This window comes from Sarcophilus harrisii, chromosome 6 (genome assembly GCF_902635505.1).
Source record: "Sarcophilus harrisii chromosome 6, mSarHar1.11, whole genome shotgun sequence".
Lineage (NCBI taxonomy): Eukaryota > Metazoa > Chordata > Mammalia > Dasyuromorphia > Dasyuridae > Sarcophilus > Sarcophilus harrisii.
The window spans coordinates 14,788,175-14,814,928 of record NC_045431.1 but is presented as its reverse complement, the minus strand read 5'-3'; the positions used below and the strand labels follow the sequence as shown (position 1 = coordinate 14,814,928).

At 40.1% G+C, this 26,754-nt stretch overlaps 1 protein-coding gene across 4 annotated transcripts in view; it reads left to right on the top strand.

The window, feature by feature from the left end:
- The window catches only part of CCDC149 (coiled-coil domain containing 149), a 128,958-nt gene that overhangs the window by 55,973 nt on the left and 46,231 nt on the right, over positions 1-26,754 (top strand). For 2 of the 4 annotated variants that reach the window (XM_031943148.1, XM_031943149.1), the window contains exons 4-7: positions 8,359-8,466; positions 20,569-20,685; positions 21,487-21,659; positions 23,758-23,830. In XM_031943148.1, coding sequence (XP_031799008.1) covers positions 8,359-8,466; positions 20,569-20,685; positions 21,487-21,659; positions 23,758-23,830 — 471 coding nt within the window. The remainder of the gene's footprint in view (positions 1-8,358; positions 8,467-20,568; positions 20,686-21,486; positions 21,660-23,757; positions 23,831-26,754) is intronic. The other 2 variants (XM_031943150.1, XM_031943151.1) reach the window with 2 other exon arrangements.

Sequence of the window (26,754 nt, the reverse complement as noted above, 5' to 3'; positions counted from 1 at the left end):
TTAAATTTGCTATCAATCACACCTCTCCATCAAGTGTACTTGATGTTTCATCAAACATCCCCTCCCTCCACCCCATTCTAACTTAATCTAGCTCTTTTCTTGATTGAAGGTGTGGATTTAAAGAGCTCAGAACATTTTGTTTTATAAACATGCAGTTCAGCTCCATTTTCCACCTTTGGTTTTTATAATTGTTCCTGGGCTTCCTGCCTCGATCACTTCTTCTTCAGGAGTGATCGAACTCAGTTGAGAATTTGTCCTCTGAGTCCTGCCCTGATTTACCTGCTCTCAAATTAAAGGTTGGCTACATGGACTCTATTTTAGACATTTTTTTTTAACAGCTATGAGAAGCAGGTTCATTTTTTTTCCCATGGCTAGATTTCTGAAATAATGTAAAAAGTAATAAGGCATAAAGATTCTGGAAGGCTTGAGGGATTGTTCCTGAAATGCTGAGCCTTCCACCTCCTGGTCCTTGGTTTGAATTCTGCTCAGGTTAATGGAGACTGAAAGTCATTATCAACTGACAGTTGTTTAATGACTGAAATGAGAACAGTTAGTCCTTTAAGCTAGGTCTGAGTTGCCTGCATGAATTTCACTAACCTATTGTGAGATTTCTTTTTATCATTCTTACTTTCAGAGCAGAGCAGGCTTTGGGGGAGCACAAGAGGAGAAATAGATTGTTATTTCAATTTATTGTGCATGGCACCTCGCTGCAAAGATCTGTTGTTTATACCTGCTGAAGCAGGTCTAGTGCAGCCAACCCTTTCTAAATGTCAGCAGCCTAGGACAAATCTCTGATTACCTTACCCTAGTTCTGGTTCTTTTTATCTGTCCATGTCCCTTCTCACCAATTTCCCTTCCCTCACTCCCATATAAACATATACACAATACACTGTCATTTTTATGTCAGAGAAGAGAGATGTTATTTTATAGTGAATTTTTTTCCAACTTGAACTTTTTTTTTTGAGGGGGGAGAGCTGGTTCTCATGATAGATAGATATCTAGAAACTTATTTATACTGAAGTGATATTGATATCTGGATAACTTAAAGCAGCAGCACAGAATGACGATTGTTACAGTTGTTATATTCCTATATATTGTTTAGCGAGTGGTCAGCGAGCAAGTTTTATTTGTTTGAGGATTCACTTGATTGTTGTTGTTGTTTTGGGAGCCCCTCTCATGAAATCAATTTCCCAGAGTCTGTACCTGAATATGAGGAAACAGAATTCTGGAACCTCTATCCATGGAATTTTGAGAGGTGTTAATGCACAGGTAGGAGGACACCTGCCACCCACTGTGACTGACACTCATTAGCCTTCTTGTTGACAGCTTCTGGAGTGATCTGAACTGCTCTTTCTGTGCCCCTTCACAACCACTGCCAGTCCTTGGTGGGAGAAATTCCCATGTGGAAAAAGTTTCCACTCTGTGGCCCGGTTTGGGAAAGGGAGCTCTTATAATTCCAGCAAAGTGACAAAGAATGACGGGTGTCTGAGGAGTCCCCTCCTTGTGGGGGAGATCAGAATAGTAGATGATATTTATCTAGTATTTTAAGATTTTATAAAATCTCTCTATATAATATAGATTTTAAGATTTTTATGGATAATTATATAAATTTTAACAGTTATACATGTTTATAAAATATATAATATAGATTTTAAGATTTTTACAGATATATTTTATATATTATACCAATTTTAAGATTTTTATGGAATTATTATAAATTTTAACAGTTATGTATATGTATAATAGAAATTTTAAGATTTTTGTAGATATAATATATAGATTTTAAGATTTTTATAAATATGTAGATATTTAGACAGATTTATAAACAGATTTTAAGATTTCTACATATATATAATATATAGATTAAAAAGAAAATTTTGCTGAGGCAGTTGGGATTAAATGAATTGCCCAGAATCACACAGATAGGAAGTGTTACGTGTCTGAGGCCACATTTGAACTTAGGTCCTCCTGACTTCAGGGTCTATTTTAAGATTTTTTACAGTTATATATCATATAGATTTTAAGATTTTTATAGATAGATAATGTATATCATATAAATATATGATGTATAGATTTTAAGATTTATAAAACAAATAGGTTTTTAGATATACTGATTTAAAGATTTTTACAGATAGATAGGTGTATATATACATTATACAGATTTCAAGATTTTTACAGAGATACATTACATAGATTTTAAGATTTTATAGATATAGCACAGATTTTTAAGTATATTTTTAAATATATTGTACAGATTTATGATTTTTACAGATATATGCAAATATATAGTTTCTGAGATTTTTCCAGATATAAGTATATATTACATGGATTTTAAGATTCAGCTATACATGCATATATTATACAGATTTTTAAGGCTTATATATGTGTATAGTATATGGATTTAAAGTTTTTTTGCATATATATTCATATATTATATAGATTTTAAGATTTTTATATATATACTACAGATTTTTAGATATACAGATGGATATATTGAAATATATATGTATATATTATATAGATTTAAAAATTCAGATATATATGCATATCATTTCTAGATTTTTAAAGTTTATATATATTATATAGATATTAAAAGTTTTTGCAGAGATATATACATATGGTATGTAGATTCTAAGATTTTTACAGCTCTGTGTATATATATATGTGTGGGGGTGTGTGTGTGTGTGTATACCCACACACACATATATATGTATTTGATTTTCATCAACAACCCTAGGAAGCAAGGACTACAAAATTATTTTGCCCATTTTATTGATAAAGAAACTGAGTTTAAGCGAGGCCATGTGATTTATCAGAACCTAAGTTTTCCTGGCCACAGTTCCAGGGCTTTTTCTATGTTACCCTAAGTTCCTCCCTTTCTCCCTGCCCCCCCCTCCATGTTTCTTCTTGGCACAGCCATACAACTGAAATCAAGAAGACCTGAGTTCAGATCCAACTTCAGACAATAGCTGTGTGACCCTGGACCAGTTTAACTCTGTTTGACTCGGTTTCCTCATGTATAAAATGCAGATAATACTAACCTGCCAGAGTTGTGGGGAGGACCAAATGAAATAATAATTATAAAGCACTTAATACATAGTAAATGCTATATAAATATTAGCTATTATTTTTATTCCTTTTCCTATCCCCTGACTGACACTAGTTATAAAAGAAAAAAAAAAGAAAACTCTTATTGTGAGAGTTTTCTTTTTCTCTTTTTGTCTGTCAATATTCCACTACTGTTGGGGCTAAAATGTCAAATCTTAATGTCGACCCTGGATCTGAATATTTTAAATAGGTTTTAATTCCCCCCCCCACATCTTTCCTTGATATAATATTTGTGCTCCCTGCTCCTCCAGAGACTGGGAGGAATTAATCTCTTGATTTTTGTCTCATTTCCCCATGAAATCCTTCCCAGCGGTAGCCGGCCTGCCCCTTCATTGCTGACATTTCTCTTAGAGAACGCTGCTATTTTGGACTGATGGTCACAGAGACCTTCTCAATAACACGGAGACAAAGTGCTCTGCATAGCTGATAAATTATAAGCAGGCACTGCGTGTGAGCGTGATAGATTATTATGGTGGATGCATGTGAGTCATGGTTGTTATTTTTGGTCAAAAGAATTGTGTGAACTTTTCTCCTCTATTTTGAGCACTTTGAAATGTGCTCCTTTTTTTCGCCCTGAGGTGTATGTCAAGGAATTAAGCACCACATCACGATACTTCTTTTCCACTTTCCAGTCGTTGCTTTGGAGTCAAGGTGGTAGAAGGAGTGGAAGGAAAGGACTTGACTTTGACAAACAACTAACCTTGTGGATGGTTCGTAGGCTCACAGATCGGACGGGTCATCCACGGCAGTTGTCTAATTTTATGGGGAGAAAGTCTGAGGCTTTTCAGTAGCAGACTGAGAATTTCCACCCAGAATTCCCTAGTCCCCAAACCTGCTCTTTCCACCCCCTGCTTCACATGGCTAGAAAACCACAAATTCACCTGCAAAAGTTCTCTCTCCATCCCACGCCCTCCATGGGGGCAGTTTTAGAGCTTTCACTCGTGAGCTTCCCCAACTTTTGCCAGGTGATGGGAGCTGACCATTGTTCTTGCCATCTTGATGGATTTTCAGTGGATGCTTTTCCAACAAGCAGCCAGAGCAGATCAGAGGCAACAATGACATCGCTAGGGCTCCACCCTGCTACCAGCTTGGACTTGTGTTCCATCTCACAGACGAACCATCTCTTGATGCATTTCCATGGTGCTTCTATCACCGTTGTATCGAGATACCCAGACGGTCTAATTGAGTTATTTCCAATTACCCGGGGAAGGGAAATAAGAGCTTCTGCTCCCACTGCTCAGGGGTCTGGCCATCCCTGTTTACAAGGCTGGGAAGGTCTAGCCTGAAAGCAGCTTTCCATGCCTCTCCTTCTAGGATTCAGGGCAAGGCCCTGACCAGGAAGCTGAATTTTGCAGCATCTCCTCAAGATGGTGATGATGAGATTCTCTGGGCTCGGATGCAGGTGGCAAATCCCTTGCACTCAAGGGCTGCGGCCGCCCGTTCCTCGCCTAGGCGTGAGCCCCGCCATCCCAGATTGTGCCTCTGTTCCTAGTCTCACCTCTGGGTAAATTGCTCCATCTCTTTGCCTGTCTCTCCATCTGTTAAGAAGGGATTATGCTTGCTGCTGCTTTGCCTCACAGGAATAGTTTGAGGATCAGTGAGCTAATGTCAGGAAAATGTTTGGGAGTTCTTTGGAGGGAAAGGCAAATACACTGGACTCTTGATAATTGTGCTCAAGGGGGCTGAGGGCCAGGAGGGAGAGGAGGAATGAGGCCGAAGTGAAACCCTACATAAGTAAATCTCTCACTTCTCCTGTTTTCTCACTCTTTTAAGAGCACTTCCATGGAATTTTGGGTAGGCAAATTAGCAAGGGACTGACAAGACATTGCTAGTGAATAGTAGGGTAGCATAAAGTGAAGTGGGGTGGGAGATCCAAACCTTTGTAATAAATGGTATGTGACAGCATGTGACACTTATGATCCCACATAGTCATACAAAAGTCCAATCAGTCTATAGTATCAACCATTGATTCTTCAACAGACATCACTTCAACATGGGAAACATAGCTAGTGCTAGAGACTGACTATCTATCTGTCCGTCTGTCTGCTTGTCCATCCATCTGTCTGTCCATCTATCTGTCTATCTATCCATCCAATCACCCATCTGTCCACCCATCCATCCATCTATCTGTCTATCTACCCATCCATCCATCTATCCATCATTCATTTATCTATCTGTCTATCTATCTATCTGTTAACTTACACATTGTCCTCAAGGATTGAAATTTTAATAGGAAGAGGGAGAGAATTTGAGGGTGTAAATAACTCAGTGTAACATAAGATTGAGAATGGTTCAGGCAAAAGAGAGGGACCCAAACAAAGAACTCTGGGCAAATCTCAGAAGGAAGAAATTGCTTCTAGATTATGGGATAGAAAGAGGCTTCCTGGAGGAGATGATACCCAAGCTGGGTCCTAAAGGAAGACAGATAGCAACAGGTACACATAAGGAGAAAAGTCATACCAGAGGAGAGGGCAGCCTGTTCAGGGTGACAGTGAGTAGACCAGACAAACTGGAACATCAATCCACAAATGGCAATAATTTAAGGCTTGAAAGGGAAGTTGGAAGCCTGGTTGTGGAAGATCATAAATTCTACCCTGAACAGGTGATATTTTATTCTCCAGATAACGGGCAATCCCTGGAGATTTTTGAGCAGAGAGTGGGATCTTCAAAACTGCTCCAGAAAGATGACTTTGGGAGCTCTGTGAAGTATGGGTTGGAGTAAGGAGAAATTAGAGACAGGAGCACTAGTTAGGAACCTATCATGATCATCTAGGAGAGGGGTAATGAGGCCCACCGAATGCTAAGCCAAAGTCAGGAGTCCAGGTAAGCATTTGAGGAAGAGGACCAGAGGTTATTATTGTAGTGTTTTTTCTCCTTTAACGTTTGATCAACAGAAAAGGGAGAGAAGCACAGAAGGAGAAGATGACCGATTCTTAAAGGCATTCAACCATATACCAAATGGATTGTAGAAGTGTTTAAAGAACCACGTCTAAGAGTCACTGTCAAATTTGTGCTCAGAATAATCAGTTCAGTTGTCTTTCAGGCAAAGGGCAACAGCTTCCGAAGCAACTTTTCAATAGTCAGTTGACTGGCCCCCTTCTGTCTCATCTTTCTTATTTTCCCACCTGCAGAAGAGGGTTAATCCTCCTCATGCTCCCACCATTCTTCTTTCTACCTCATGAGACTCACCAAAATGATTTGAGTCTAGTTATTAGTATCATAACCCTTTGCTAAAATGGGACTGAAAAAATGAGATCCTATTTAATAATAGTTAATTGAAAATATTATACATAAAAAGTGGATGGCAATTTCTGTCTGCCCTTTAAAAATACTTTGTATTCCAAAGAACTCAATAGTGCTCTGTTCATTGAGCAAGTAATCTTCACAAATAGGTAGGACACAGGCATTATTATCCACTGTATTCAGACTTTAAATGTCGGCACTTTACTATTCCGGGTCCCTCCTGAGACCTGTGACCATTAGTTTCAATCTCGGCCTCTTGCTTTTGTTCTCTCCTCAGAAGGGTGGTATTCTTAGTGTCTGGCGTGAGTATTTGTCTGGGGAAAGCTTTTGAAATGGAGCTTCTTAAGAGTGGAGCCTGGGCTGACTGGTTCCATTTTAGATACTCTGGTCTTCCTAATCATCCATTCATTCCCTCGCTTTCTGTAAACACAGCACAGGACATGGTGAAGGGCTGCTAAAGAAGGATGCTATGGCTTCTATTTTCAAGGAACTGATAGTCTTTTGGGGGACAGCAGAGAGAAATGATTACAGAACAGTTACTTAGAAGCAAAATTGTACAGTGCATAAAGCAGTTAGAGAAGGTTTCTCAGAAGGGAAAAACCTTGAGCTGGGTCTTAAAGGGAGTATTGAGTTTTGGTTGGTGGAGAGGAGGTGGAAATTCTAACCAGGGCCGGTGGAACGAGCAAGCACAACAAAGGGGCTATAATGGAAAAAGCACTAGATTGAGGGTTTACATTCTGGCTCTGTCACTCACTGACATAGAGTCCTTGCATGAATAATTCTAACATCTCTGGGTTTTAAGTTCCTTATCTGTAAAAGAAGGCAGCTGGGTTAGATGAGGGATTTTTAACTCTCTCTCTCTCTGTCTCTCTCTGTGTGTGTGTGTGTCCCCTTTTCTGAATAATGCCTTTAAATAACTGAAGGAAATGCTAAATTTCAGCTAGACATTAGTGAAGATAAAGATGTATTTATTTCCCCTCCAAGTTCATGGGTCCCCCAAACCTATTCACAGACTCCATGGGTTTGCTAACCCCCAAGTGAAGAACTCCTGGACCTGTAAGGTGCCTGCTAACTCTCAATCTATCATCTAGTATTCCTAAGGGGACCATTAAGCTATAAGCATGTGGCAGTATTATGAAAAGAACATCTAGCCTTGAGAAAGAGTAGGAGTAATGATCCAGTTATATTGGTAAAAATAGCTGCTATCCAAATCATTGTAAAAAGCATTCAACAACGCCGTGACAAGCCCAGGTTCCTGGGGCACTGAATGCTAGCCCGAACCATTTAGATTTGATCTGCTATCAATAGGGAGCCATTGTAGGATCTTGAGGCAGGAGTGGTATAATGAAGCCAGTGTTTGAGGAAGATTATTCTAGCAACAGGGGAAAGAGAGAGTGACGGGCAAGGAAGCCAAACCGCAGAATGAACAGATCCATGTTAGCTCTGGATGGTCCCTTCACCTTATTCTTCTCGTAGTTCCAATATTCGCCACTAGAACTGTGATGATAATTTCTTGAGTTAAAAAAAAAAAAGGTTTGTGTCAAGATATATATTTAAATGATACTAGAACTACTTATTTCCAATAATAATAAATATTATCTGAAATAATATTAGACTGGGGGGGGTGTGACTTCCAAACTTCTTGGTCCAAATACTGATACTAAGTTATTCTCTCTCATTCAACCTATGAGATCAAATAATTTTGAATCCTTTTAGTAAATGAATATAATTTCCCCATTTACTCCAGATTATTCATTTGTTAAAAAAATAAAGCCCTACAGTTCCACATTGCTTTTCTATCTGCAGTGTTGGTAGCTTTCTTGCTTTTTATTTATTTATTTTTTTGCTGGGCTTCTCTACCTCTGGGTTCTCCTATGTGCATTTATTCTAATGGTGTTTGTATAGTTCTGCTGTTTTTCGATGCCCACATCCATAAAAGTAATAAATCCTTGAGCTTATTCACTCCTTTCTTTCCAATTGTGTTTCATAATGCGCTGATACTTCCAGGCTAATCTTGCACAACTATTGAGTGATTCTCGGGACCGAAATAAACATCTGGGAGAAGAAATTAAAGAACTTCAGCAGAGACTTGGAGAAATACAGGGGGACAATAAGGTACTGTAAGAGCATCCCCATGTGATCGTGGGCTGGAGTTTTATGTTCAGCACGTCAAAAAATGTAACGCTGTGTTTGTTGGAAATTTGTTTATAGATTTTACATTTGCAATGAAAATTCGCAGTTTAGCATTTCTTATCTTTATTACATTTCCTTTTTTCCCCGTGTGCTTCTGTGTTGCTCAAAAATATTGTCGCAGCCCAGTTCGGAAGTTTCATTATGTTTGAGTTGGTGGTGAAAGAACAGCATTGTGGTGGAGGGCGAAATAAAACACAAATGCGGTCCTTGGTCGGCCTCTCCCTCTGTCCCCCTCCCCCTTTGCAAATAATGGATTTGTGGCTCAGATGATTCGGAATTATTCACATTCAGCTTAGAATTTTAAGCAGACATCCTACTAATTATGTTCACATAACCAATTTATTTTATTGCTAAATTTGGCAATTTGTATGGAGCGTTGCTCAAAATCCACTGCTCGGCATTAATCAAACTCCCCTGTTGGCAACGTTAATTATAAAATATGAACTCATAAACTCCAAACTAAATTGTGCACTCACAGTCCTAGCTAAAGCTGTGCACAAAAGTACAATTGAGAAAGGTCGTGTGTGTGTGTGGAAGCGACTGGAGTCTGATAGAACCCCCAAATAACAGCCCTCTTTGCCAGGGTAGCTTCAATTTCTAGCCCACGCCGAAGGCAACCCTTGCTTAAATCCTTGGTGTTTGTGTTCATTTTCAGATAGTTTTTTGGCGAGATTTCACCTAGGCGCACCAAGTTCCTTACCAGATAAAGCTTCCGAGGCCTAATTGGGGGCACACTGAGGGGATCGTTGCCGAGGCTATGGATCAGTCTTCTTTAAATAGTCGGGATCCTTAGCTTCCGAGGCTAGATCTGGGAAAGGACATCCTTTGGGGAAATCTTTTTTCATTTTTAACTCTTGTTTTTTTCTTACCATCTCTTTGCCCTAAACCGATTATCAAACATGACTTTGTGGCTTAGCTATAAAATGAGAACCCGAGATTATGCTGTAACTCAGGGAAGAGAGAGAAGGGGGAAGCACACGCACACACACACACACACGGAAATATCAGCATTCACTAAATAAAACAAAGCCCCAAACAAGCCTCATTTGTAATTAAAATACATAGATATATAATAAGGGATAAAAAGCTGGACTTGCAGCTCCTGGAGTGTGGGATGGATACATTTTTAAAAAATCATTTAACTGTGCTAACATAAGTATTTACTTTAATAGTAAGAGCAAGTCATTCTTAATAACAAAGCAAAGCTTTCCCGAGATTTGAAAATGTATAGAGGACAAAACAAAAAGCACTAGCTGACAAGGAATATTAACTGAATTTATTTGAATGTCGTGATTCTTCTCTTTTGCCATCATTTGCCAGTATTCCTTTTCTAGTTTATTTCCCTTTTTAGTTTTCTTTTCTTCTTAACCACCTTTTTATGTATGTTATTTTCTGCCTCACCTTTCCCTTTATCCTTCCCCTTTCCTTTTCTTTCCCCCTTTTTTTATTCGTCCCTAGCTCTGGTCCATCTGGGTATGGGCTCACATACAAGGGTATGTTTAAGGAATTTGGGGGTGATGCTGGCTTTGTTTTGGGGGCATGGGGAGATCTACATAATGAAAGGCAGGATCTGCTTTCACATTTGCTTGCCCTTCAGATCTTCCTTTCGCTCTCTGGCTACATTTATCAATTTTTTACCTCGGGGTAGGAATTTCATGACTCATGTTCATGGGTTGAGAAGCAATTAACCTGCCCAAAGGTACAGTGCGAATGTTATAATCTTCAGCAGATCCATGTGCCGTTCTTGCCTCCTCTTCCCCCAAATGAAACACCATTAGACCCTGGGATTCTTTTGATTCTCATTTGCATCTAAAATGATAGGTCTGGTTTTTATTTTAAGTTCCATGTGATGTGAGAGTCACAGGCTCCCCTTGAGTCCTTGGTTTTAAACCTCACATAAGAAAATTAGACACTTGGTAATGGGCAGCAGCATGCCCTCAGAAATCAGAAGCCCAGGATTGATAGGTGGTTCAGGTAGAACAGCAATAAAGGGCCCAATCAGCCTTGAGGTTACAAGCCAGGCTATCAGCCACTATTGGGTGTTTAAACAGTGCTTCACTTAACTTGCCTTAACATCCCTTTGAGGGGAGGTCAGAGTAAAAAAGTCTTTTTTTGTGGGGGGGAATCATTCAGTTCTTTATAGTTTATGAACATATGTAATTCCATAATCCCTGGTCAGTCCAACTACATAAAGAAACTAGTCTGGGGACCTTGAGAAATTTCTCGGGACTGAACAGACATCTTATGGTGAACCAGAGAGGTCAAAGGGTAAAAGAGCCCACTTATAGAATGGTTCAAGCTAGTTAAACTCAAAGATACTAAAGGCAGGTGTTGTTGGAAATAGTTCCCCACTCCCAATGGAACCCAAAGGACCTCCTGCATTATTTTATGGGTGATTGTTAAAACAGCAGATTTTTATCTCAGCATTGCCATTTTAACTGACGACCCTTATCTATATTTTGGGAAGCACAGATTCTAGATGTTAAGTACATTTGAAAAATAAGGTGACGGAAAATTACTTGCCTTGGATATTTTAGGGTAGACTAATTTTTCCATTTGTTCAGCTAGAGCCTTGTAACCCTACAAGCCATAAAACATCTTCAAACAGTCTCTTGAAAGATTTGTGGCCCCCCTCACTTACTTACAAGCAGTTCTCAGGGGAATGGGGGTTTGGAACTTAGGGGTTTGCCCATGACTGAACACCGTCTGCCGCCAACTCAGACCAGCTTCCGAGAAGAATTTGGGGTTCAGCACTAATGCAGAAGCCTCTTTTTTCCATCCTTATTGCACACCAGGAGGTATTTAAACAGAAATCTAGTTATGTACCATCCTCTTCCTTGAAAGTTATACTCTTCAAAGGTTAATGAGGAAACAGGAGGCTAACTCCTCAGCCAAATGGGGACATTTGTAGCCTCCACAAATCACCACGGGGAAACTTTTCTGTGAATTGCCAAGGGCACTGTTCAGAAAGACAGAAAGACCTATTATGTGAAAGGCCAAAAGGCCCAATTTCCAGAAGTGACCGAAGAGGAGCCCATGGGCACATAATAAGTATGTTCTAGTACTGTACATACAGGTACCTGTCTGGCACTTTATAGTCCACCAGGTTTTATTGAGAATAAAGGGATGGGGTATAGAAGGAGACAAGATTTAGGAGAATGAGAGAAGGATGGATTTGGTACTTCCTAATCTCCTGGTCACTAGAGTGAAAAGTGGAATGGGACACAGAAAGAAACAGGAACGTGTTGGAAATAGTTCTCCAGTGTTAATGGAACCCAGAGGTCCTCCTATACTGTTTTATGCTTTTGTTTTTCATAGTATTGCCATTTTAACTGATGAACCTTAAATATATTTTGGGAAATACAGATTCTGGATGTTAAGCCCATTTAAAAAACAAGGTGATGGAAAATTCCTTGGGAGAATAGGGAGTTAGGGGGGCAGAGGATCATAGGCATTCCTTTGAGAACCACTAGGCAGGAATTCTACATCTCTGGCTCTGCCATTTTTTTGCCCTATAGTAGAATACTGAAGATATCCATCTCAGAATAGGAGAGAACCTATGAAGTTGTCCACCAAGGATCTAAAAAGGTTCATTTTTCTTTATCGATTTAAATTTCTTGACCCAAACTCTAAGTGAAATTGGAAGGCACAGTGTTGTTCTCTGTAGTTATCAGCATGAGAGAAGCAGGGAAATTGGTATCTAACTGGGCACTGACAGGTCCAAACCAACTTCTTCATCACCCTTAACACTGTTGTCTTCACTCTGGTTTTTTTCCTCTGTCTGGCTGCTTTGGATCTGGGTTCCTGAAACTGTGTGTGCATTTAATGTCCCCCTTACAGAATATGCACTTAATAAGCTATACCAGGAGAGGCAACTAATGTGTCGATAGAGACAACGCAGAGTTGTTTATCCGGTGTCATTTCTTTTTGGTTTGTTTTTTCTTTAAAGATTGTGGCATTTTGGTGCAGAATACCAATAATCCAATATCGCGTTTGCAAAAGACAGAAAATGTAAGCATTAAGCCCCTGACAATGTCATACAAGATTTCCTCTGCCAGCTTTTGTGAATTTAAATTTAGCTGTTGTGATAATGCATAAACATAGTGTTTTGCATTTAATAATGAGTTTTATATTGCACCAGCTGACAGTCTTTAAGAGTACTGATTTTATCGGATGTTGGCGCAGTAAAGTGATAGTAGAGAGGTACTTTATTGACGTGTGGCTCTCTGATTGGCTTCGAAAGTAAACCAATTAACTAAAAACCACGAGCCAATAACAGGGGTCCAATGGGAGTACAATTGACTAATTAAAATATAGTTTGTTAAAATAGTACTCAGCTGTAAATGTTTGTGATGGCCCTGGGGTTATATTCAGAGAGTACCTTGTAAATAGTTCCACTATTAGTTGTAAAAGAAATTAAGGTTTTCCAGCCTGCATGAAGCCTGAAAGAGTCACTTTGATGAAAATAGAGGTCACTTGAGGGTACCATATTAATTAATTACAAAGTGCTGAAATAGGCAATGAAAAGACCACCTTCCCCTACCCATCCTACATTATCTAGCTCGTTTTTCTCTAGGGACATATATGGTCATGAACCACAGGCAATGCAGATTTAGTTGAAAACTATTTAGCCAGTCCAATGACCCTGACTAGTTAAATATCTTTGAATGGTCTATTATACCATGACTCAGATGAATTCAGTTGATATATTTAAGATCTATTTAAAGTATAAAATGTCCCCTCAATCCAACATCACTTGCAGCATATTGTGATTCTTGAATATTTTATTATAGAAGGATAGATCTAAAGCTGAAAAGAACTTCAGAAGCTTTTTAGTCCCATCTTCTCATTTCCTGCTGAGGAAAATGTGGTCTAAGGAGAATGAGGGACTTGTCTAGTGTTGTTTAGATAGGAGGCAATGCAGTTGGGATTCCCAGGTCTCTCTACTCCATTGTCAGCATTATTTCCAATGTAACCTAGAGGCAAAATTACATGTTTCTAATGTGAATCTTGTTTCATGTTCCATTGACAAGCACAGCCACTCAAATATTTGAACAAGAGTATAAGAAAAAAATTAGTAAGCAAGATGAAATTGTTAAAGAGATTGTAAATGATGGTACAGCTTTGTTAACCTCATCCTGAAAGATGTGACTATTGACTCTAACATTGTGGTATCAGCCTGATTCTTCTTTCTATAATCCTTTGTGATCCTCTTGAAAAAAAATCCCATTTTCTGATGGAGGGTTGACTCAAATAGAACTGGGGTTTTTTTTCCTGAGAAAAAAAATCATGCAATTTTTTAAGTTAAAAAAAATGAAAATGTAAAACATCAACATAATAAGGCAACCATCAAATTGTCCACTTAAAAATAAGGAAATAGAGAAATTGCAGTTATGAGAGTAAGACATGCTCATATGGGACTGCATCTAATGTTTGAATGTAATTCAGTAAAAGAAAATAGTACATTTGATTGGAGCATGGGTAGGCGAGAGGTGAAAAGAGGTCATGGGAAGAAGTTAAGGGAGACAGAGTGAGAGTGGCGTTGATGTAAATTAAAATTCTATTGATTTGATTTTAAGTGGACAATTCTACTGTTTAAAATTCCAACAGGGATGTCACGAGTGTCTAGGAATTTAGATTTTCTTCTGCCCAGAGGCATTGGCTATTGGCGACCCTTTTAAAATCAAGAGAGTCAAGGGAGTCATCCACATTTTAAAAAAGGAACTGGCAAGAACCCAGAGAAGAGTGACAAAGGAAGGTACTGGGATGGATAGTAGAGGACTGGGAGACTCACCGAACCTAGCATCCCACACAGATGGACGTCTCCCGAGTCCTTTCCAAGGCTGGACACACTTCAGGTGTGCTGTTGTAACAGCCAAAGACAGGTGCTGCTAGGAGTGGGACCAGGAGGAGAGGAGAGATGCCCACATTCTGGGTATTAATTTGTATGGAACTTTCTTTTTCTTCAAGCACTTTCCCACACATTATCTCATTAAATCCTCACAACTCCCCTGGGAAATAGGTAAGGCAGGTCTAATAATAGTTATGTTAATAGTAATAAGACCTCAATAAAAGTGATTGGTGGAGTACTTTCAACTTCATACGAAGCACTTTCCCATTTTTTATTTAATGTAATTGTCACAAGGTTCTATGGGGCCAGGCCAATCGACAGATGTGGAAACTGAGGCTCCCAAGAAGCCAAATTCCGTGCCCACTATGTCACTGACAGAGGCAGCCCTAGAATTCAAGTGTCCTCATCCCTAGGGCACTGTACTTTGCACTGGATCCAACCGCTTGTCAAAATACCCCATCACAGTGCCTTTTCACTGGGGCCATGTTCTTATGCAATGTCGTAAGTGCTCCAAGCAGCTTAGAAGGGTTGGTCTTGGAGTCCCTGAAAGCTGAATTCCAATTGTGGTTCACACTTTTAACTGTGTGAATCTGGGTGAGTAACTTAGCTTCTCCTAGCCTCAGTTTCCTCATCTGTAAAATGGGGATACTCATGGCATCAATCTTCTAGTGTTGCTGTGAGGACTAAATGAGATAGCATATGTAAAGCACTTTTCAGACCTTGTGATCATCATCATCATCATCACCATCACCTTCCCACTCGGAATTCATTTGAAACATTTATGATCAATCACTAGCATGTTTGTAAAATGGGACACTTAGAAGAGAGCCCCTAATTACACTGGGATTCTGGGAGCCCAGTGGTCACCTTGCAGGTCCCTACACCAGGGAGCTGTCTTGCTGTAATAAGCCAGATTTTGATTGACCTTGTCTTTGTGCATCTATTTACAGACTGTTCTATGTTCTATACCAATTCTGGTTCTAATTGGGGTGCTCAAAGCCCCCATCTATTTTTCCAGCTTAATTTGCTCACTCCCCCACCCAGATACTCTGTTCTAGTCTAACTGGGCTAATAGCAAGTTCCCTGAATGGATGCTGTCTTCTCACCTCCGTTGGGCATCCCCATATGCTGTCCCTGGTAGCTCCAACATCTCCAGCTGTTGAAATTCAGCCCCCTCTTCATGAAATCTGCTTTGGACACCACAGATAACCGTTACCCCTCCTTCCACCTCTGTGCTGGCTAAATCATTATTTTGGGGAGGACTCTGACCAACAAAATACCTATAACTTGGGATAGCCACCCAGAAGTCTCAGAGTAAGGGGGACTCTGGGTTATTTATGTATGTCTCAGGATGCCCAGCTACTATTATATTGTAAACTAATTAAAAGCACCATCTATGCTACTTAATCTTTGTTTTCCCTCCATGTTACAAATGGCTGGCATATAGGAGATACTTATTACAAATTTGATGAACCAATTTTTAGATTTTAAGTTAAAAAGTCTTTTTTTTAAATAGGCATTTAAAAATACATTATTATTTGCAAGGACCAGTAAGGTTGACACTATGAGAAAGGTGAATATATGATTGCTACTTTCTCTAACCTTAGATGCTTATAAAGGAAAGTTTGGAATACACACACAACACGCACACACACACAGCAAGGGAAAATGGACATTTGCTCAAATAAACTATAGATATAATAAGCATTTTTTCCATTTGTTTTCCAAGGAAAGTTGAATCATGGGCTGCCAAGAATATAAATGAGGTGGTATCTTACCCTGGAAAATACCCATACCCTGGCAGTATGGGCTTTTTGCCTGCCCTGTTTTGTGGACATTATCTAATCCCCGATAACTGTATCACTCATGTTTCCTACCCAACTAATAATGTGGCTATGACTTACTTGGCCCTCACTCTTAAAATAAGTATTTTAAGTAGTCAGTACTTGAGTTTTAATAGCCAATATCGCATTCACATTAAACAACAAATGATTGTTAACGTATTTATCGAGGCTTAACAGCCATACAAGTATATGAAAGATGGCTCCCTTACATGGCTGTGATACTTCAATAAACATGTTTAATAATTAATTGGCATTAAGCAAACATAAGTGTCTGAATCTAAAGTAAGTGTTCAATGAAGTATGTTTCAAACACAGTTGAAACTAGAGTAACATGTTATTATTTAAAGTCCAGGCTGCCAGTTTGGCTTTTCACATAATTGGAGGAAGCACTGGGCTTTTCCAAAGGTATTGCTGTTTCAATGGTACTCTGGAGTGATTTACAGCATATTTTATTATACAATGCACCAGCCTATCAAAAAGACACAGTTTGTGTGTCTATCTCTATGTGGACATTTTGTAACATATATATACACACACATACATATATGTGTGTATATATATGTAAGTATATCCATATGTATATATTATATTTAAAATTGTTCCAGTGCCTTGACCCAAAGAACAGTCAATCTGGAAGGAGGTCTTAATGGCCTGCCAGGGGCTCTGTCCTTGGCTCTAGGCTGTTCAATATTTTTATCAATGACTTGGAGCGAGGTAGAGATGGCTCTGCAGATGATAGGAAAGTGGAAGAGAGTGTTATAATGTAGGATGACAATATGGCAATAACTAGACCACTGAACCAAATTTAATAGAGATAAACATAAAGAAATTTCTCAGGTATACAATATGTGAACATGGCTGGACATCCGTTCATTTGCCATAAGTTTACTTTTTGTTTTTAATGAGAGCAATCCGAGCAAACCATGTTATCTGACAGCAGTCTTAGGCTAAATGAAAAGAATCTGAGTGTCCAGGGCTTGGGAGTATTCTGTCTTATTTTATCCTGATTAGTCGCTGCCTAGATGCAGCTGTTCACTTCTGGGCTTGAGGATAAGCTGAAGAGCATACAAAGGAGGCCGTCAAGAGTCACAGATGAATAACATCATCTGTTCAGATCTGGAAAGGATATTGGAGCTCATCTCTTCCAGTCCTTTCATTTAATAAGTGAGGAACCTATAACCCAGAGGAATTGTCCAAGGCAGAGCTGAGATTTGAACACAGATTTTTCTGACTGAAGTCTAGCCGTCTGTCTCCTCTACCAAGCTGCCCCTGTGAGGCTTGTTGGAAGGAGCTGTGGCTTTTAGTCATGGGGAAGAAAAGACAGTGAAGACATAACATCTGTGTTCAGGTATTTGAAGGGCTTCTTTGTTAGAGAGGAGTTAGATTTCTTCTGTTTGAACTCAGAGGGCAGAGTCCAGACTGAAATCTGAAAAGATATAAATCTGGGTTCAACATAGGCATAAATTCCCCAACAGTTAAGGTTTTTCCAAAAGCAGGAAAGGCCACATCGGCAGTAATGGGTTCCCCATTACTTGTGGTCTTTAAGCAAATGTCAGCTATGCACTTGTCCTATATGCTGTTCGGACGATCCTTGATCAAATATGGGTCCTAGATGCTCTGAGATCCTCTTAATGTGGAGTCTGTGTTTCTTTATTCGTTTTCACTTAAGTCTTACTCTAATCCCTCCTTTTAAGTCAAAAAGACTCTATTTTGAAGATGATAAACCCTGGTGGCTCCTACCAAACTGAATAGGCTTTGAGCATGGGCTCAGCACCAGACTTTATGTCTCCTATTTGAGAATCAGGTTGGCTAAATTCTACTCATCTCCTGAAAGCTGTTACCCACAAGGACTTGGGTCCTCACACCATCAAAGCCAGGAGTCTTCAATGGATGTGTGCAAGAAACACATTTTTCTGTGCTGATGTTCTACCACAGGCTAGAAGCAAACATTCAATGAGGTGACTAAAGAATACTTTTATTTTTTTAGTACTAATCCAAACATTAAAAAAATCATCCTTCAATCTGATCATATGAAGTTGCCAAGTCAATCCCAAAGACAAAGCCTCCCGATGTATTCCTCTTGTACAACTTTGCCAGAACCAGGCTCTGTGCCAGGCTGTCCATACTCCAACTATCATCCTTGTGTCTCCCTCCCACTAAAAACTTGGATTCACCTGCTAGGATACCAGGATCTGCCCAGAACTAGGCCTTCATGCCATTCCTTGGCCATCTCTGCTTTCTCCTTATTTTTCTATCTCACCTTGAAGATATTTTGCTCTTTCATTATAATGTAAACTATGGTTAAAGAATCAGACCTAGAGTCAAACTTTCCGAGTTTAAATCCCACTTACTAGCTGTTTGATCCTGGTCAAGTCACTTCACCTCTGTTTGTCTCAGTTTCCTCATCTGTAAAAATGAGCTGGAGAAGGAAATGGCAAACCACTTTAGTGTCTCTATTAAGGAAACTCCAAATGGGATTAAGTAGAGTTAGACACAAGTGAAACAAATGAAGAATCAAAAAAATTCATTAAGAGTAGAAACTGTCTTGCTTATTTATATTTGAATTCCTAGTGTTTAACACGGAGCCTAGCATGTAGTAAATATTTAATAACTGCTCTACCTTTGTATGCAACAGAAAAAGAAAGATGATGTCCCCAAAACAGAAGTGTGCTCCTGCCCGAACTAGCCAGTCGCTTGGACATTACCTAACTATTTGGATTTGTGGGAGGTTTATTCTTGTGTTGAATATTGGCTATATAAAATCTGCTTGATAATTTTAAAAAGAAGCATCTTGTAGCCCCTAAAACAAGGTCCCTTTGAGAAGAAGAAGAAAAGTTTATAGGAAAAAACCAGTTTTCTTTTTCTTCTCAAGTAAACAAGTTTCTATCAAACACACACACAAACACACACAAATGGAAATATATGTATACATATATATGCATATACATACATGTATGCATGAAGGAAATGGGGAAATTTCAAGTAACAAACACAGGAAATTGAGATTGAAAAGACAGAAAAGGACCATTTAAAAACCCCAGGCATGTAAGCTTATAATAAAACATTGCAGTGCCTTTACATAAAGCATTTTTAGAATTCACAGAGGATATTTGCTACGGCTTCATGGAATAGGCAGCAGCTTTCAGCTTCCTCCGGGCTTTAGCTTTGAGCCTTGACCTCTAGCAAACAAATTGCAATGTTTTGGCTTTCCCAAACTCCACTGCCTTTTACTGTATTTGGATCAAACTTATTTGTGCATCGGTGTCACAGTCCAGCAGTACGAAACAGTAAAACCCAACTAATGGAGAGAGGCAAATAAAATGCCTCCATGAAAATGAAGAGGCATTGGTAGTTGGTTAAAAATTTATATTATTGTTATTTTTTGTAATCAAAATGCAAATATTTCAGATCTGCATGTTTTATTTGGGGATTTTACTCCATATTTGTTTGCTTATTTGTTTAGAGCATAAGTAAGATTACAATAATAAAAAAAGGAAATATTAAAATCGTAAAAATGAGGAGAACTCTTTCCCCAATTGGCAGTTATTTAGAGTTTTATTGAAGCTGCTTCCATTTTATCTCTGTTGAGGTGGAGATGTATAATAACTTATTTGACATTTCTTTTTTTTTTTTTTTTTTGACTGTGTCCATCATATTCCAAGTCCTCTTCTCTGGAATCACCCCGAATGATTAAGAGAGAAATTATGTTGCTTCAAGAATCAGACTGTGTTAAGAGATTTGTGTTTTGGGAAAGGGATGCCTTGCCAACTCTTTTTGACATTTGATGGTCACAGAAACATGACATATGAGAAAACTGAGGCTCAGAAAGATTGATTTTCAAGGTCACTAGACTTAGTTTTCTCTTTATCCCAATCACTGACTTTTTTTTTTTTTAGATGATGCAAGATTTCTTTTGTTTTACTTCTCTATTTTTATAAAACTTCCCAGCACTTTCCAAAGTGCACTTGAAGAAATGTTTTGCTGGTGCTTTTGGTCGTACATTATGGTAATTTATTAAACATCTCTTCCCTCTTTCATTCACCCTTCCCCATTAAATCATTCCTTGTAACAAAGAAAAATATTTGATCAGAAATACCTGACGTAGTGCCAGTGAGCAGAGCATTGGACCCTAGTAGTCTCTCTACCTCTCCATGAGAGGAAGGAGAGGTCTTTCATTGTCTGGACACCTTAGTGATCCTTCAGTTATTCAGAGTGCAATGGAGCATGCTTTCTAGAGTGTCTGCTTTGGTGTTGATGATCTTCTCATTTGAATATGTCCAATTTTTCTTTTTTTCTCTCTCTCTCTTTTTCCACCCTTGGAAACTGCAGCTCCTAAGGATGACGATAGCAAAACAGAGACTAGGTGATGAAGAAATCGGGGCCCGCCATTTTGCAGCCCATGAACGGGAAGACCTGGTTCAGCAGCTGGAGAGAGCTCGGGAACAAGTAATCATGAATAGATGGTGGGGGATGTGTCCAATCTTGGCAGACAGAGGGGAAAAAAGCACAATGCTCCATTGTCCCTTAGAACCTGGTGTTATGTGTCCCAAGTGGTAAATGCTGGGGAGTGGGGGCGATTTTAATTTTCTGTTGTACCCTTGCCACTCTGTGCTCCCTTCTTGCCTTGCCAACAGAGGCTTCCGTCTCCGGTTTCCAGCAGGTCTGTTGTCTGATACAGGAATTACCGATCACTAATTACTTGCAGTAGACTTCGCGTACTATTGTTATAAACACAACTGGCAACTTTCCCTCCCGGGACTGCTCAGGGAGGAAATAAAATGTGACAAACCAGCTTAAATTTGCAAGTTTGGGCGAAAATGCTGAGCGAGGCACCTTCCACCAAGTCTCAGCGGGCGGAGGGCCCTAGTTATGGAACCGCTATGGGACCCTAGACTTCATTTTGCTTCCTGAGTAATTGGTTTTGAAGAGAAGAACAAGATTGCTGGATCTGGAGCAGCTGAAAAAAAGGGGGGAGTAGTCTTGTTTGCAGAGCCATGGCTGATGCTGCCAGGCTGGGACTCTTGGATTTCCCTCCCTCTCCATTCTGCTAATGCTGGCTGGCAGGGGTGCCTTCCTTCCCTCCTCCTGGCCTGTACCTCTCCTTGAGCCAAGGGCAGGGCAGCGGGGCCGTGGTGGGCCGAGCCCTCATCCAGTAGTTCACGAGTTCCCTAAATGTCAGTCATTCCACATGGCCAGAAAGTCAACGAGAAGGGTATCCCCACTTAGACCATTGGCTTTTCTTTTCAGATCGAATCCCTGGAACATGACTTACAGGCCTCCGTGGACGAGCTGCAGGACATCAAAGAGGAGCGTTCTTCCTACCAGGATAAAGTGGACAGGCTCAACCAAGAGCTCAATCACATCCTGGGCGGTCACGAAAACCGCATCATCGACGTGGACGCCCTCTGCATGGAGAACCGGCGAGTAATGGGACTGAGGGCTCTGGTCGGGTCATCTGACGTCCAGCAGAGTAGCTAACATTTACATGGTGCTTACTAAGAGCTTCACTAGTGTCTCATTCGACACTCCCCATCCATGATCCCTATTTTACAAATCCCAATGGTCATTAAGTGACTTGGCCAGGGTCACCCAGCTAAGCCTGAACTGGAGAGAACGGGTCTTCCTGGCTCCAGGCCAGCCTTCTGCCCCTACTCCAGACTGTTGATTGAAGTCTGATATGTGTTTCCAGCCCTAATTATGTTATCATTATAGCAGTGGGGAAGGTAGAGAAAGTATAAAGGGAAGGGAAAAATAAAATCCCACAATCTGTGCGGGGGCGGTTGAAAGTGAAAGCTCCTTGTTATTACAACCTGGAAGGAAAAAGGGAAAGCAATTGGCAAATTCCCAAAGCCATTTACTTTCCCTGAGGCAACTCTCTGTGTGAGCGAGGGGGGGACTGAGGGCTCAGATTGGTGGCTCGCCTTCCTTCTCTTTCTCCCCAGCGGAATCCTCTTAATGAGAACTAGGAAGAAAAAGGCTTGCTCTCCCTCAGGTGAGCTCCAGGTAAGGCCTCTTTGAAAGTGCTCTGTGCATTTGGGGCCCGCTTGACCTCCATGACAACCACTTTCAAAAAGGTCACTCAGATGAATTTCTTCTCTCTTAATTTTTGTGTTACTGAATGAAAAAAGAGGGCGTCAAAAATTCAGAAAGAAGAGTGTGTTAGAAAGGGCCTTTAGCTCTGGATTGAGGACCTGGATTCAAATCCCACCCACAAATCTTAACCTGTTGAATCTTCCTTCATAACACCTTTCAGACATGTCTCCTTCTCTCCTCCAACATGGCTGTTACCTTTATCCCCTGAGCCTTAGACCACTGCCATAACCTTCTCCTACATCAACCCGTTCTCCACTCGACTATCCAAATAGAGATCAGACTGGGAAATCCTCGCCCCCAGAAACTCTTTGTTCAGTTATTTCAGTCATGTCTGGCTCTAACAGACCCTGTTTGGGGTTTTCTTGGCAGAGATACTAGCGTGGTTGCCATTGTTTTCTCCAGTTCATTTTACAGATGAGGAAACTGAAGTAAACAGGGTGAAGTGATTTTGCAGGAAGTGTCAGAGATCAGATTTGAACTCATGTTCCTGACTCCAGGGCCAGTGCTCTATCTACTGCGCCGGTGGGATCAAATATGAATCTTCTAATTGGTTCTTAAGAGCCTCCATAACTTTTCTCCTTCTGCCTTTCCAGTCTGGTCCCACCTTCCTCTGTTCCACATACTCTCCCATTCAGCACCATTGGCCTTCTTGCAGTTCTTCACACACAAGACATTCTCTCTCTGGACTCATTGTGTTTTGCCTGACTCTCCCTCATGGCTAGAATCATCTCCCAGGTCATCTCTGTCTCCTCCTTCCCTGGCCATCTCTGTCTCCTCCTCCCCTGGTCATCTCTGTCTCCTCCTCCCCTGGTCATCTCTGTCTCCTCCTTCCCTGGTTTCCTTCTAGTCTCAGCTAGAGAGAAGCCTTTCCCAATCACCCTTATTCCTGTGCCCTCCCTCTGCTATTATTTCTACTTTATCTTGTCTTTTGCTATCTCTCTCCTTAGGCTGCAAACTCCTCCAGAGCAGGGACTATTGAACTTTTCTTTGCATTCACAGCACTTAGCACAATTCCTAGTACCTAATATGAGCTTAATAAATGCTTGTTGACCTGACTTAATTTCCCTGGTTTTCATTTTCTCCATCTGTAAAATGAGGAGCGAACTGGAACTAGCTCTCAATCCATGATCCTGCATTGTTTTTTCTCTCTCTCTATTCTCAGTTGCTCATCCATTCATTCCACTAACATTTTTAAAGCTCCTATCGTGTGTAAAGTATCACTCTGGGAGCTGGTTCAGGAAACCACAGTCCCTTGGACTTTATGGTCTAGTTAAAAGATGAGTTATTTACATAGGGAACATAGAAATTAGAATCTGGTAAATAAGTAGACTAGTGGTTACTTTGAGATCAGATAAGAGAATTATAAAGAAAAGAGCTTTTTGTTTCACACGTACTTATATTCTTATTCCATTTTTTTCCTCTTAGATACCTTCAAGAGAGATTAAAGCAGCTTCACGAAGAGGTCAGCCTACTTAAATCTAATATTGCCAAATATAAGGTAAAGGAAATAATAATTGTGGTGCTCATGAATTGCGGTCACTCAGTTCCTTTCAGTTTGAAGTCATCCTGTACAGAAAAGAAGCCTTCCATTCATATTCCCATGCATACATTTCAATAAAAACTTCATTGTGATAACTTTTTTTAAAAAAGAAATATCATTTTTTTTTGGACCTGTGATTTCACTGACATGGAAACCCTAAGTCCTTTGGAAACTCTCTGCACTGTTAAAGATATTACTTGTTTAGAATTCAGAGCTAGTATTTTGGGTCCTCTGTGATCCTGTAAAGCACAGCCCACTCGTGTCTCATCTGGAGAGTAGGGATAGCAATCAGTATCATCTTTTACAAACTGCTGCTTCAATTTTCCCCATCTGTAAAATGGGTTTAAGTTCTGCTTCCCTATTTCCCTTTTACTTCCTTCAGTAGTAGTATTAGCTGGGTTTCCCACTTCCTATTGCAGAATCAAAATTACTACTACTACTACTACTACTACTACTACTACTACTACTACTACTACTGTTATTACTATTATTATTACTACTACCACTAACCACCACTACTATAACTACTTTCTTCTTCTTCTTCCCCCCCTGCCTTCTCCTCCTCCTCTTCCTGCTGTTCTTCTTTCTTCTTCTACTACTATAATGACAACAACATTTACAGAGCATTTTAAGAGTTGCAAAGTGCTTTACAAATATGACCTCATTTAATCCTCATAACTCTGAGAAATAGACGCTATTATTATCCCACTTTACAGATGAGGAAACCGAGGCAGACAGGCTAAGTGACTTGTCCAGGGTCACACAGTACATAGCTAAGGCTGGTTTTGAGCTCATTTCTCCCTGGCTCTTAACCAATGCCTCAGAGAAGAGGCTCTTTAAATTCAAGGCAAGGTGCTATATTTGGAGTAGGGGCAACAGGAGAGGAGAGGATCCTGGATCTGTAATTTCCTTGGAATGGGAAATCCTCAATGTAGAAACTTCCACCATGATGAAGGTCAGCAACTCTGCAAGTTTGGGCACTGAACTTGCAGGTTAATGCCCATGATTACCCAGGAGTGGAATGGAGAAACTGGGTCTTATGTACTTTAAGACTGATCCTTCTATCAGAATATCATTTTTCCTTTAAAAATTTTAATATCTCATATAAAACAAATCCCAAATATAATTTCTTCTGTGGTTCTTTGTGTAGCTCCTCATTAGGGATAACATTCTTGGAGACAGCTACAATATGACAGTGTCCTATTATTACTCAAGGAGCCCAAAGGCTCCCCGGGGTGTTCAGTCCTCTGTCGATATTTGTCCCCAAAACTCCCATGAGGCTCCAGGTCCCCGCATGGTGGGAAAAGCCGAGGCTGAGATGCTGTGACCTGGAGCCAGACGGCCCACTAATAGGGCACGATGTCAGGATTCTTTTTGCTTTCATACTTCCTAATTCCAGAACTATCTGGTTTGATAATATCTTATTCTGTGGATGTTAGTTGTAGGTTTTATAATTAGAAAGCCCTCCTGGGTTTCTCCACATTGAGAATGGATTGATTTCCATCCCCGAGGGACCCCCTGTGCTCCTGTGCTGTACCCGTGAGAGAGCCGCCCCATTTTCCCAGCTCTTGACATTCATTTTCCTCCCAGACATCTCCAGCAGCCCTGCTATGGCTCGAGGCTTTGTCGGGGCAGAGTTTCCACATCCCACAAGAATCCAGGCAGAGATGTAGATTTCTTTTAAACATGTATAATTTATACCTAATGAAATACATATGCATCCACACACAGACTTTCTGCTCTGAGAGATGTCTTCTTCTCAGCCACCTGAAACTCTGGATTTCACCTCCTCCCCTTTCTTTCGGTGCCTTGGCCCCTGCTTTGTTCCCCACTTCCCTAACTTTCTCTCATTCTCTTCTCAAAATGTCTATTTGTCTATCTTTTCCCTCCCTCTCTGTTCTTTCCCTGGAAGGTCTCAGCTAGTCTTTCAGATTGGAATGGAGACTCCTTAAGGATGGGGACTGGTTTTTTTGTCTTTTGGTTTGACTTTGTATGGAGCCCCAGACACAGGGAGGACTGGCACCTCTTGGGGTCGAGGGCTAGCAGGGTTGCCCATCCACTTAGCACTTGGTTCTCTCTCTTTTATTTTTTCTTAAAGCTTTTTTATTTTCAAAACATATGTGTAGATAATTTTCAGCATCCACCCTTGCAAAACCTTGTGTTCCAAACTTTTTTCTCCTTCCCTTCTCTCCACCCCCTCACCTAGACAGCAAATAATCATATATATATATATATATATATATTCCACCCCTTTCCCTAGACAGCAAATGATCCTATATATAGAATATATTATATATATATGTTATATATATATATATATATATATAATATCCACCCCTTCCTCTAGAAAGCAAATAATTATATATAAACACACATATATGTATGTGTATATATATGACATATAGCATTTTATTCTCACCTATGGCCCCAAGAAGCCTTAGAATGAACAGCAGCTGCCCTCTGGGAATCCATCTCAACAGATGGGCTAAGCCAAGTTAAAGATAACCAAGGGCCTCGGACCCATCAGTGAGTTAGGGGGACAACCTACCCCTAGCAGCTACAGAGTGCTGGTCTGGAATCAGGAAGACCTGAGTCAAATCCAGCCTCAGAGACTTACTCTCTCTGTGACTCTGGGTAAGTCACTTAACCCTGCTTAACTCAGTTTTCTCAACTGTAAAATTAGCCGGTGAAGGAAATGGTGAAACCATTCCAGTATCACTGTCAAGAAAATTCCCAAATGAGATCTTGAAGAATGGACACAACTCGATCTCTAAATCCTCCCAGAATACCCGGCACATATTAGACTCTTAATACCTGCTTTACTTGATTGGCAGGTCTAGTTTTTCTCCCTGATCCCTGAATCTGGTATGTTTCCACGTACT